The sequence below is a fragment of the Entelurus aequoreus genome, linkage group LG18 (genome assembly GCF_033978785.1).
Source record: "Entelurus aequoreus isolate RoL-2023_Sb linkage group LG18, RoL_Eaeq_v1.1, whole genome shotgun sequence".
In the NCBI taxonomy this organism is placed as follows: Eukaryota; Metazoa; Chordata; class Actinopteri; order Syngnathiformes; family Syngnathidae; genus Entelurus; species Entelurus aequoreus.
In genome coordinates, this window is record NC_084748.1 from 37,349,661 (window position 1) to 37,363,975 (window position 14,315).

At 38.5% G+C, this 14,315-nt stretch overlaps 1 protein-coding gene across 3 annotated transcripts in view; it reads right to left on the reverse strand.

Moving 5' to 3' along the window:
• LOC133634106 (protein sidekick-1-like) overlaps nucleotides 1–14,315 on the reverse strand; it is a 962,694-nt gene that overhangs the window by 348,532 nt on the left and 599,847 nt on the right. For all 3 annotated transcript variants that reach the window (XM_062027111.1, XM_062027112.1, XM_062027113.1), the window contains one exon: nucleotides 1,754–1,887. In XM_062027111.1, the coding sequence (XP_061883095.1) occupies nucleotides 1,754–1,887 (134 nt within the window). The remainder of the gene's footprint in view (nucleotides 1–1,753; nucleotides 1,888–14,315) is intronic.

The following is a 14,315-nucleotide window of genomic DNA, read 5'->3' on the forward strand; positions in this document are numbered from 1 at the left end:
CCAAACACATGTCAAAAGTGGTAAAGGAATAGCTAAATCAGGCTAGAATTAAGGTTTTAGAATGGCCTTCCCAAAGTCCTGACTTAAACGTGTGGACAATGCTGAAGAAACAAGTCCATGTCAGAAAACCATCACATTTAACTGAACTGCACCAATTTTGTCAAGAAGAGTGGGCAACAATTCAACCAGAAACTCGTGGATGGCTACCAAAAGCGCCTTATTGCAGTGAAACTTGCCAAGGGACATGTAACCAAATATTAACATTGCTGTATGTATACTTTTGACCCAGGAGATTTGGTCACATTTTCAGTAGACCCATAATAAATTCATAAAAGAACCAAACTTCATGAATGTTTTTTTGTGACCAACAAGTATGTGCTCCAATCACTCTATCACAAAAAAAATAAGAGTTATAGAAATGATTGGAAACTCAAGACAGCCATGACATTATGTTCTTTACAAGAGTATGTAAACTTTTGACCACGACTGTATTTGACGAGTTTGGTCACTGCATTGCACTGCACTGCACGCTCAATATAGTATTTCCTTCTGTTTCGTGCTTCGAACCGGAAGTCCACGTGCCGTTCTGTCTACGAGTCATCCACAGTGTTTCTATTTGTGTGGATTCTTCATTCATCGCTCCTTGCAACGTTTGTTTTATAATATTTCATTTTATTAAACTACAATTGCTAACATAAATAATCCGGTGGTGTTCTTGTTATGTATTTTGGTTGGCCCTTTTAACTAAAGCTATCAATTACATACATAAATTCTTAATAAAAGTAACCAAAAAGCACAATAGCTATAATAATTGCATGAAACACAAACAAAACAAAAAAAAAACTTGCACTTGGCAACAGTTAAGATCTGCAATATGTTCAGAGGGTGAGTTTTTACTTAACTGTAGTTCCATTTAATATACAATATGTACAGTACATTTGCTGTATGACAGGTAATCGCCACAAATAAACAAGTATCAGATGATATCGGCTTGCGTCTAAAATCTCCGATCCAAGCAGTCATGCTTTGCATTTACTTGTGCAAAGCTGGACAGACATCTAAATGTCCTCCAATAAGCACACAAGGTTGGTCTTGTCTTGTTATTTAGTGATAGGCTAAAGACTACTAGGAGCTAGCAGTTTCATAACAGCTAAGCACACATTAGCACACAAGCTAGACAAATCAAATAACTGTCCTAATTGAACAATATTGCAGTCTAAAACTGCACATTTGTCAATATAAACAAGCATCAAAATATCAATAGTTGCGTATTACTTACACACACAACAATTCCAAGGCGTATTAGAGAGTATCCAGTAACAAACGTGTCCGCATCATAAGCTTAACTCCATGAATTATTGTGGCCACTAAGTCAACACAAACAAACAAGTTACCAGTCTACTTCAACTTAAAGACAGTATACGTCCACTTTAGACTGTTAATAATAAATAGGTTAGTGTTTTTCATACCTACAAATATTTTCTGTTTGACAAATTGTATTCGATCAGACCATTTCTAATATTCCGCACTACAAATTAACAAATGTATGTTTTATTCCTGCTGATATCATATCGGTCTAATATCGGTATCAGCCACTACTGAAGGCTACAATATCGGAAGTCAAAAAGTTGCACACGGAGACCCCCAGTTTTATAATGTTACTCGTAAAAAAATTATTGCACATTTTATAAACACTTTTCGATTTCTAATTATATCTGTTATTTTCTAGAACAATGTTTTTTTTCTCTCTTACCTGAGATGCTCAAGTAGACGGCAGGGCTGGTCACGTTATCTCCAGTCATCTCGTTCACGGCCTCCACGTGGTACCGTCCGGCGTCTGCAGTTGTGGTTGCCAGGACGACCAGCTGATTGTCCAAAGTAATTGCTCTGTCAGGCACAAATGAGAGATGGAGAATGGTGAGAGAACGTCCCAAGCAACAACAACAACAAAAACTCAACAAAACCTTTGGGATTTTGTCCAACTAGGCAGGGGTCGGCAACCCAAAACGTTGAAAGAGTCACATTGGACCAAAAATACAAAAAACCAATCTGTCTGGAGCCGCAAAAAAATTAAAAGCTGTATATAAGTGTTATAATGAATGCAACACATGATGTAAGTGTCTATATTAGCTACAATAGCCTACTATCAAAATGACTATGTGTCGCATGTTGAAATTTACACATTTTTACAACATTAGAAACCATTAGTTAGTAAATCAGAGGCTACTCAGAAGGTGAGATAACTCCTGGAAATGACTTGTTTTTAATGGCCAAATGTGTAGATGTGTGTGTCCAAGTTAAAAGAAACGGCAGGCTGTCTTCTTTTAATACGTTTATTACAATCTTTGCAAGCTGTGTAACGTTTGCTGTGGTCTGGAACAACATAGCACACAAACAACTATCAGAGATGCAGCCGATAATACATGCAGGTAATGTGTCATGAGACATGCAAAACTAAATTATATACAAAGAGGATAAAAGGAAAGGATATTAAATATACCTACAAACGAGGCATAATGATGCAATATGTTCATACATCTAGCCTAAATAGCATGTTAGCATTGATTAGCTATGCCAAACATGTCTGATTAGTACTGCAACAAGTCAATAATATCAACAAAGCTCACATTTGTGCATTTACGCACAGCATAAATTATTTGGTGGACAAAATGAGACAAAGAAGGGGTGGAAGATTTTACATGCTAACAAACTGTTGCGTCACAGTCCACACTAGGGGTGTGGGAAAAAAATCGATTGAATTCGAATTGCGATTCTCACGTTGTGTGATTCAGAATCGATTCTCATTTTTAAAAAATTGATTTTATTTTTTATTTTTTAAATTAAAAAAAATAAAAAATGTTTTTTTTTATTTTTTAAATTGATCAATCCAACACAACAATACACAGCAATACAAACAATGCAATCCAATTCCAAAACCAAACCCGACCCAGCAACACTCAGAACTGCAATAAACAGAGCAATTGAGAGGAGACACAAACACGACACAGAACAAAAAGTAGTGAAACAAGAATAAATATTATCAACAACAGTATCAATATTAGTTACAATTTCAACATAGCAGTGATTAAAAATCCCTCATTGACATTATCATTAGCCATTTATATATATAAAAAAAAAAAAAAAAATTAACAATAGTGTCACAGTGGCTTACACTTGCATCACATCTCATAAGCTTTACAACACACTGTGTCCAATATTTTCACAAAGATAAAATAAGTCATATTTTTGGTTCATTTAATAGTTAAAAAAAAAGTACATTATTGCAATCAGTTGATAAAACATTGTCCTTTACAATTATACAAGCTTTTTACAAAAATCTACTACTCTGCTTGCATGTCAGCAGACTGGGGTAGATCCTGCTGAAATCCTATGTATTGAATGAATAGAGAATCCTTTTGAATCGGGAAAAAAAAATGTTTTTGAATCGAGAATCGTGTTGAATTGGGGAAAAAAAATCGATTTTGAATCGAATCGTGACCCCAAGAATCGATATTGAATCGAATCCTGGGACACCCAAAGATTCACAGCCCTAGTCCACACTATGGTGAGTTCAAATTAGGGGGACGAAACGATGTTCACCAAATACTCTCATCAGTGAAGCATACACACAAACATATTAAACATTTCTAACAATTGGGAAGGTTTGTGTCATGTTTGTCCTCAAACAAAAAACATACTAAAACAAAAACATAATTTTTCCCCCATCTATTTCCATTTTCAATCTTTAAAAAAAAAAAATGCTCCAGGGAGCCACTAGGGCAGCACTAAAGAGCTGCATGCGGCTCGACAGCCGCGGGTTGCTGACCCCGAACTAGGGTGAGGAGGAGATAAACTGGAAGATTCCGAAATCAACAATTGCAATTAAGTGTTGGAAGGGAAAATATATTTCAGGTTGCATATTTCCCGTAAAGCAAGCTGCAGTTAATGGCCCAAGAAAAGACACAAAACTGACAAACAAGGTGTACTTTGGGTGTCCTGGAGGACCACGCTTAGGGACTTCCGCCCTGGTCAATGTCCTTCTAGCCAGGAAACACAGGTCGATGCTTCATTGATGCTATTTGTGTTTTCAGGCTGACTGGAAACCCCAATATTGTTAACACCAGTGCGAGCGGAACGACGAAATCAATCGGCAAAAAAGGGAGAATTGAACATGGAATAGCGCTGTCTGATGAGGGTCTTATTTATTCTGTCTGCCGTGTTCCGAGAGCAAGACCCTGAGAGACAAACTCAGGGTTTTAGGCCACATGAATAACCCATGCAAGATAAGACATGCAGTGTGCACAAAAGTAAATGGTGTGTGTTGAAGACCGGTTTGGAAGAAAAGTGTGACTTTAGGCAAGGTTTAGCTGCTTTGTGTGTGCCACAACACCGGAGAGTTTCCTCTGCAAAAAAGAAACTTAAAGGAAAACTGCACTTTTTTTTTTTTTTGGGGGGGGGGGGTTTGCCTATCATTCACAATCCTTATGAGAGACAAGAAGAGAAAAGTTTTGTGTTTTTTTTCCTGCTTTCTAACATGTAAAAATCGGTTTGTTCTTGGTGTCTATCAATGCAGCTAATAGGAGCAGTCAATTCTACCTCTAAATCACTTTAAAAATGCATTCAAAAACCGTCAAAAATACTTTTACGTTCCATAACCTGTAGAGTGTCCGCCCTGAGACGGTAGGTCGTGAGTTCAAACCCCGGCCGAGTCATACCAAAGACTATAAAAAGTGGGACCCGTTACCTCCCTGTTTGTTAGTCAGCATCAACGGTTGGAATTGGGGGTTAAATCACCAAAAATGTTCCCCAGGGCGCGGCCACCGCTGCTGCTCACTGCTCCCCTCACCTCCCAGGGGGTGAACAAAGGGTGATGGGTCAAATGCAGAGGGTAATCTCACCACACCTAGTGTGTGTGTGACAATAATTGGTACTTTAAAGGCCTACTGAAACCCACTACTACCGACCACGCAGTCTGATAGTTTATATATCAATGATGAAATCTTAACATTGCAACACATGCCAATACGCCCGGGTTAACTTATGAAGTGCAATTTTAAATTTCCCGGGAAATATCCGGCTGAAACGTCTCGGTATGATGACATATGCGCGTGACGTAGTCAGTTAAACGAAAGTATTGGTACCCCGTAGAATCCTATACAAAAAGCTCTGTTTTCATTTCATAATTCCACAGTATTCTGGACATCTGTGTTGGTGAATCTTTTGCAATTTGTTTAATGAACAATGAAGGCTGCGAAGAACAAAGTTGTAGGAGGGATCGGTGTATTAGCGGCGGCGGCGGCGGACTACAGCAACACAACCGGAGGACTTTGTTGGAGAGCAGACGTGCTAGCCGGTGACCTCACCTTGACTTCCTATGTCTCTGGGCCGCCAACCGCATCTGTGATCGGGTGAAGTCCTTCGTCGCACCGTCGATCGCTGGAACGCAGGTGAGCACGGGTGTTGATGAGCAGATGAAGGCTGGCTGGCGTAGGTGGAGAGCTAATGTTTTTAGCATAGCTCTGTGAGGTCCGGTTGCTAAGTTAGCTTCATTGGCGTCGTTAGCACAGCATTGTTAACCTTCGCCAGCCTGGAAAGCATTAACCGTGTATTTACATGTCCACGGTTTAATAGTATTGTTGATTTTCTATCTATCCTTCCAGTCAGGGGTTTATTTCTTTTGTTTCTATATGCAGTTAAAGCATGATGCTATCACGTTAGCTCGTAGGTAAAGTGTTTCACCGATGTATTGTCGTGGAGATAAAAGTCACTGTGAATGTCCATTTCGCGTTCTCGACTGTCATTTTCAAGAGGATATAGTATCCGAGGTGGTTTTTCATTTCATTTCATTTTTATTTATCTCCTTCATTGATGTGCATCTTTGATAGACAATTATAACACAATTTTTCAGTTACACCGTTACACACCTATGCCTGAGAAGGAGCAGGATGAAGAAAAATCTTATATTTTCCTGCCCCCTTCACATAATACATAGTCTTACTTAATGATATGTGAACCAACAATTACATCCAAATATAACGAAAACAAAACAAAAAAAAAAACACGTGCAAAACTTCATGAAGTACAAACCGAACAAAAAAACAAAAGAAGTATTATACACCTCACGGGATGATACAAAACAAATACAAAACCAGGCAAAAAACAAGTAAATTAATAAATATAAAGCAAAATGTAAACACTTATGGCTGTCCATATGATTTTATTGTTCTGTCTTTATATATTTTTTTCAATTGGGATATATTTTTACAATCTTTTATCTCATTATAAAGAGAATTTCATAGTTTAACCCCCACCACTGATATACACATTTGTTTTAAAGTTGTCCTTGAATACTGATGTTGGAAATGACCTTTTCTTCTATGCTCTTCATTCTCAGAAGTGATGACAAACATTTTTTGTAAATTTGCTGGTAATGTTTTGCTTTTAGCCTTAAACTTGACACATAATGTCTGTGACTTTACTAGCTCCTGTAATTTCAATAAACCTGAATTAATGAATAATATGTTAGTTTGTTCTAAGTAATCTACTTTATGAATAATCCGTATAGCTCTTTTCTGTAGTTGATACAATGCCTTTATGTCACTCTTATATGTGTTCCCCCACACTTCCACACAGTAGCTGATATATGGCAATATAAGTGCACAATACAATATGCGTATTGCCCTATAATCTAACACATATTTTACCTTATTTAATATAAAAATACTCTTAGACATCTTTTTCCGTACATGTGCAATATGAGATTTCCATGTCAGACCGTCATCCAGTATCACTCCTAAAAATCTAAGTTCAGAAACCCTTTCAATATCAATTCCATATATTGACAATTTGATCGTTTCCTCCCTTTTCCTCTTACAAAAAATCATGAACTTTGTTTTTTCTACATTTAATGATAATTTATTGGCATCAAACCATCTCTTAAGTTTAATCATTTCCTGTTCAATAATTTTTGATAATGCTTTTAAGTCGTGTCCCGAACTATAAAAGTTGGTGTCGTCCGCAAATAATACAAATTTCAATAACTTTGATACCTCACATATATCATTAATATATAAAATAAACAATGTTGGTCCCAAAACCGAACCTTGTGGAATTCCACATTCAATCCTCATTTGTTTAGATGTATTACCCATAAAATCCACAAACTCTTGTCTATTATCTAAATAACTTCTTAGCCAGTCCAAAACTAATCCTCTCACACCAAATGAATACAACTTGGACAATAATATAGAATGATCTATAGTATCAAATGCTTTTTTAAGATCGATAAATACCCCTATAGTGTATTTCTTATTATCAGTTGCTGTTGCTATATCCTCCATTATATTCATTACAGCTGAAGCAGTGGATCTATTGGTCCGGAATCCATGCTGGCTCTCACTCAACAGCATGTTCTTTTCAATAAAACTATCTAATTTTTTTACAAATATTTTTTCAATTATTTTAGAAAATTGTGACAGTAGTGACACTGGTCTGTAATTAGTGAATCTATGTTTATCTCCCGTTTTAAAGAGTGGAATTACCTTTGCTACCTTCATTTTATTTGGAAAGGTCCCTGTTTGAAAAGAAAGATTAAAAATATAACAAAGAGGTATGATGATACAGTCAATAGTCTTTTTTTACAATTATCATGTTTATACCATCACTGTCTGTTGATGTCTTATTTTTCAGTTTTGTTACCACCGATACAATTTCATTTTCACTAACATCTCCTAGAAGCATGGACTGCAGCACTTTGCTTCACCCTCTCCATCCACTCTATATATCTTTATGTTCTCCAATACTCTCTGCCAATTTGGGTCCAACATTCACAAAAAAAGAATTGAATCCGTTTGCCACTTCATTCATATTTGTTATCATCTTATTATCCTCATTGATAAAATGGCTTGGTGGGTTTGTAGGCCCCGATGTTTTTCCTATTACCTTGTTCAGAATATTCCAAGTTCCTTTGATATTGCTTTTATTTTTTTCTAGTAAATTATTATAATATTCTCTTTTTGCTTGTCTCATTATTGTCATCAATTTGTTTTTGTAAACCTTATATTTTGTTTCAGCATCCTTTGTTCTTACATTTATGAAATCTCTATAAAGTTTGTTTTTCTTTTTACAAGCATTCTGTAGTCCCTTTATAATCCAAGGCTTTTTATTGTAGCTGTCTCTTTGTTTCCATACATTCGGACAATGCTTTTCATACAATGATAAATATATATTAAGAAAAGCCTCATATGCAGCATTTGCTTCTCCCCCATACACCTCATTCCAGTCTGTTTCAAATAAGTCCTTCCTAAACCTATTTATTGCCTCTTCAGTTCTTTTCCTTACATATCTATGAGTTTTTTCCTCCCTCTTTTTATCAATTGGACAGTCATAAGTAAGAAACACAGGTAAGTGGTCACTTATGTCATTAATTACTAGTCCACTTTTTATATTATTTTTTATGTCATTTATAAAGATGTGATCAATTAACGTTGCACAATTTGCCGTTATTCTACTGGGTTTGGTGATCAATGGATAAAGCCCTCTACTATATACCACATCCAAGAAGTCTTTTGTTGATTTATTTCTGGGTGAGCTTAGCAGGTCTATGTTATAGTCACCACACATGACAAATGTTTTCTTTTCCTTCACCTTACACAATAATTCTTCCAAACTATCATTAAATGCTTCTACTTTAGACCCAGGTGTCCTATATATACACATAACAATAACATTTCTCTTCTTTTCTACTTCTACCTCTACAGTTACACATTCAAATAAATCATCAATTACCACTGTCATACATTCCACAGGTCTACATTTCAATTCACAGTCAACAAACAGGGCCACACCTCCTCCCTTCTTGTTTCTTCTACTACAGTGATACAACTCATACCCGTCAATGGAGAAATCGATACCTCTGTCTTTATCGATCCATGTTTCAGAAAGTGCTATTATTTTGAATTTGCCATTTAGTCTTCAGGTATTTGTCAATCTTTGAGAAATTTGCATATAAGCTTCTACAGTTGAAATGTATTAAAGAAAATGTATTATCTAAACTAACATTGTCATTGAATTGTTCCTCGGTGTAGTAGTCACATGTAGCATTGATTGAGTTGAACAGATGGTTTTCTGGGTCAACATCATTTTCAAAGTCATACAGTTTATAGTCCATGTATTCAGCTCTTGGAAATGTTTGATTCTCAGTTGTCTCACCTTCTCGCTGCGTAGCCTTCCCCGTCTCCAGCCAAGGATGAGCCGTGTCAGTCATAAGTCTAGCAGGTCTCATCTATATTGATCCAAGTCGCGGAGCTCTCGGATCATGACAACTTTGGCTTCTTCATATGGTCCATTTAGCCGAATCATGATTTTGCAGTTCCGTGTCCATGTTGCTTGTATCTTGTTTTCTTTTCTGAGGATGCGTGCTTGTCTTGCAATGTCAGCATTCTTCTTGGTAAGATGTTCATTGATGTAAACCCCAGTTCCCTTCAGCTTCCTTCCCTGCCGTAGTAACTCCGTCTTGTGTTTCCGATTTACAAACCGGATCACAATGGCTGGGTTGGTTCTGCTGTCCTTCCCGGGGATAGTATGGCACGCTGAAATGCTGCCACTTTGAAGAGTCATGTTCTTACTGGAAAAAAAGTTAATTACTTGCCGTTCAAGTGTCACAAGTTCGTCTGCCGGGGCTTTGGCGTCCTTGTCAGCGTCCCTGCTGCGAGTCCCGGCCACTCTTGCATATGTGCGATGTTTGGTTTCTAGTCCACTTATAATTAAATTGTCCATTCTGGTGTACTGTTCAATTTCGTCAATTCTTGCTTCTAGGTCAACAATTTTCTTGTCTTTTTCCTTGATGATGTTTTTCAGCATTTTGATTTCGGTCAACAACTCCATGAGTGTGTCTTGCTGTTTGGCCACTGTCCTTACATCCTCTGACAGGGAGTTAAGCGATTTCCTGATCTCCTCTAAGTCTTCCTCGAATTTCTTGTGTTTAAAATACAAATCCGTGATCCACAATAGAAAAAGGAGAGAGTGTGGAATCCAATGAGCCAGCTTGTACCTAAGTTACGGTCAGAGCGAAAAAAGATATGTCTTGAACTGCACTCTAACGTTCCTCATCCACAAATCTTTCATCCTCGCTCAAATTAATGGGGAAATCGTCGCTTTCTCGGTCCGAATCGCTCTCACTTCTGGCCGCCATCACTGTAAACAATAGGGAACTTTGCGGAAATGTTCAGCTGACTACGTCACGCTCCTTCCGGTAGGGGCAAGGCTTTTTTTTGTCAGATACCAAAAGTTGCAATCTTTATCGTCGTTTTTCTATACTAAATCCTTTCAGCAAAAATATGGCAATATAGCGAAATTATCAAGTATGACACAGAATAGATCTGCTATCCCCGTTTAAATAAAAAAATTTCATTTCAGTAGGCCTTTAACTTTAACTATAATAGTCAAGCTGTAGCGACATTGTTATTGTAAGAGCGAACACTGAGGACCTCTTTTTTTCGAGCGTAGCACATACATTACAGTATCTGTAAAGTATTAGCCCACAGTTTGTTCGTACACAACTAGCCAGACAGCGTATTTACTGTGTGTATCATGATTGATATTTAAGTGTGACTCACTCGATGGATAGTTGTGCGTTTGGTCCAGCTTTCCGATTTATTTGGGTAAGCACTCCATTTAGGTTAAAATAGCTTGGCTCCGAGTTCCACATTTTGCAGCTTAGAGTCACGCAGACCTCGCTCTTTCGGCTTCCATGTGCTCCAACGTCTTACCCTTCCTTTGTGCTGGCTTCCAGAAGCAGCAGTTCATCTCCGTATATTTAGCTTCAAAAAGATAAGGTTGTGAATCCCCATTTGTCCTAAAATAGTTGTCTTCGATGTCAGTTACCAAATCTGCCGTGATTAGAACACACCCTCGCTTCGTCTCGTTCCTTGCACCTCTTCTCACCATCGAATATTGTACATATTACATATTGCTAAAAATATGTCTGTTACTACATTATATATATACTGTATATACTTGCAGTGTTTATATAAAACGTTGATGAGAGGTTTTGAAGTTGTTTTAGAGGCTTTGAAGGCTACAACGGTGACTCCCAATATCCGCATCTTCCAAGCGTTTTTTTTTTAGCATGGTTTTATCCTAAAAGTTCCTCTTTAACAAACATTTAAAATCAAACTAAGTTGTCAGTTTAACATTCTGTGCAATTCCCTGAAAGTTCTTTCCGGGACATTTTCAGTCGCTACAGTTAACACAATACTCAACAATATACCGTGGTCCTTAGCAAATGTCAGGCTTGTCCCTGACAGTTTAGTTATGTTTTGGTTTTTCCTCTGTCATTTCCTGTCAGCGTTCTTATTTTGGTTATTTCCCGTTTGTCTCTCTGAGTGCTGTCCCCTCAGCTGTGGCTGATTGGCACCGGGCCACACCTGGTGCCAATCAGCCAGCTGCTATTTATACCTGCCCTGCCCTCCAGTCACTGCTGGATTATTGTCATTTATACTTGTTGTAGCTCTGTCTACTTCTGTCCTCTCTGCTCCTGTCTTAGTTCATCCTGCTCGTTTCTTGCCACGTGAGTTTTGTTTATTCGTGTCACAGTTAGTGTTTTTGTTTTTTTGTCCATAGTTTAGCTTTTGTGCTAGTTTGTTCATAGCCAAGTTTGTTCTCCGCCTTGTGTGCGCCTTTTGTTTGTACCCTTTTGTTTGTTTTTTTGGTTATAGAGTTTAATTAAATCATGTTTCCTCGCACAATGCCTGCCGCCTTCTCTGCATCTTGGGGTTCGTCACCAACAAACTCTGTCAGAGTTCGTCACCAACAAACTCTGTCAGAGAACAAACTTGGCTATGAACAGAAACTAGCACAAAATCTAAACTATGGACAAGAAACAAAAACACTTACTGTGACATGAATAAACAAAACTCACGTGGCAAGAAACGAGCAGGATGAACTAAGACAGGAGCAGAGAGGACAGAAGTAGACAGAGCTACAACGACAAGTATAAATGACAATAATCCAGCAATGACTGGAGGGCAGGGCAGGTATAAATAGCAGCTGGCTGATTGACACCAGGTGTGGCTCGGTGCCAATCAACCACAGCTGAGGGGACAGCACTCAGAGAGACAAACGGGAAATAACCAAAATAAGAGCGCTGACAGGAAATGACAGAGGAAAAACCAAAACATAACTAAACTGTCAGGGACAAGCCTGACAGCAACCTTTTTTTTTTTTTGGATATGTTATTTCCTCCAGTTGTAACTTGCATTGTTTCTAGGGATGTAACGGTACAAATCGTCACAATAATGCCTTGACGTCTTGACGGTATCGAACGGAAACTTGGTGAGTGTAGTTTTTTTTCTGGCACTTTTGCTTTAGCTGGTTTGACAATAAACTGCATCTCCCAAAATCTGGCATGGTAGGAGTAGGGTAGGAAGTTACAGCTGAGGCTCTGAAGGGTAAGCGCAACTAGGGTGGTGTGGTATTATCCAACTTGTATCATTGTCAGACCACACTACGTTCCGTTTTAAAAACATTTTTAAAAAATGGCATACTGTAGAGGTGACTGTTCCTGTTTTAGCATCAATGTATTCAACCACCAGACAAGAAGATGGCGCAAACTAACTTGATCATTGATACTGTTACTTGATTGGCAACCAAAGAGCGAGCGCCCTTGTTCATCCAGCCATTTTTTGCGACAAAGAAAAAAAAAATAATTGAAAGTTTTATTGAACGCAACTTATATTCATATTGTTTTATCTCCTAGTCCTACGCTGCACAGAAGTGTCATGGAGGAAAACTTCAAAAAAGTATATTAATCGAGACTTTGATTTTCGCCATAATCGCCCAGCTCTATGTTCACGTCAGCAGCCTCACTAGCTTTTGAAACCGGTTTTAAAAAAAGGTTTCATTATCATTTCTATTCCAAACAATACATCGTGAGAATCCGTTTGAATGGAGAGCCACTGCTGAACTGAATTGTCACACCAAGAATCGGAATTGAATCGTAAATTGTTGAAAGATTCACATCCCTGGAAAATGTATCAAAGAATAATGCTAACACCAACAAATGACAGTGTGGCAATGAACTAGCATGACAAACTGGAGTTGCAATGGAGTTGAAAAAAAACCTCCCACACTCGACAACGCATAGTCGCTAGTTTTATCTCTAGGCACTAAATCAAGCATGAGGCCTGAAACGTGGCTAGATTGTAGTCACCTAGTAAGCACTGGGTTGCAGAAACGGTCTAGGCGTGAAATGCTAATCTGTTTGGTGGGTGGCGTCACGTGGGGGTGCTGCCTCCGCTAGAAACAGAGCAGCGCTGTGCCTTAATGTTGCCCAGAGGATATGTCATGCATGCGCATAACTTTCAAACCGTTTGCATTCGCTCACAAGGCAGAGGGAGGATTATCCATCTTCCAGAATGACTTCCAGGACATCCGAGCTTGTTTGTATTTTGTTTTCCATGACTGGTAAACTGGTCAGACATGTGTCTAGGTTGTTATTAATACTCGAGAACATTTTATGCAAGGGATTAAAGCATTTCTGAAGTAGGTGTGAGGGGTACCTGACAGTTTTGTGAAGGGCACTAGTGAAGCTCCTAAATAGAGTGCGAGAACGTTGCTGAGGATCTCTACAGATCTCCTGGCGACACTCGGAGGGGCTGTGCGTTGTCGTTAATGGCCGCTGTTAGTGCGGCTCCAATAGCGTTGAGTAGCGCGCAACATGTCAAATTTGCTCTCCCTGTGTCTCTACAGAGAAAGTGTGAGAGTCCTCGAGACTAAAGGGTTTTGAACAAAAAAATATAAAATAAAAATCATATCTGATCTGTAATGATTAGACATGTCGATAAATGCTTTAAAATGTAATATCGGAAATTATCGGTATCGGTTTCAAAAAGTAAAATTCATGACTTTTTAAAACGCCGCTGTACGGAGTGGTACACGGACGTAGGGAGAAGTACAGAGCAGTTGCATCTCCCAGTCATACTTGCCAACCCTCCTGAATTTCAGTGCCCCTCCCGAAAATCTCCTGGGGCAACCATTCTCCCGATTTCCACCCAGACAACAATATTGGGGGCGTGCCTTAAAGGCACTGCCTTTGCGTGCCGGCCCAATCACATAATATCTACGGCTTTTCACACACACAAGTGAATGCAAATGCATACTTGGTCAACAGCCATACAGGTCACACTGAGGGTAGCCGTATAAACAACTTTAACACTGTTACAAATATGCGCCACACTGTGAACCCACACCAAACAAGAATGACAAACACATTTCGGGAGAACATCCGCACCGTAACACAACATAACAAATACCCA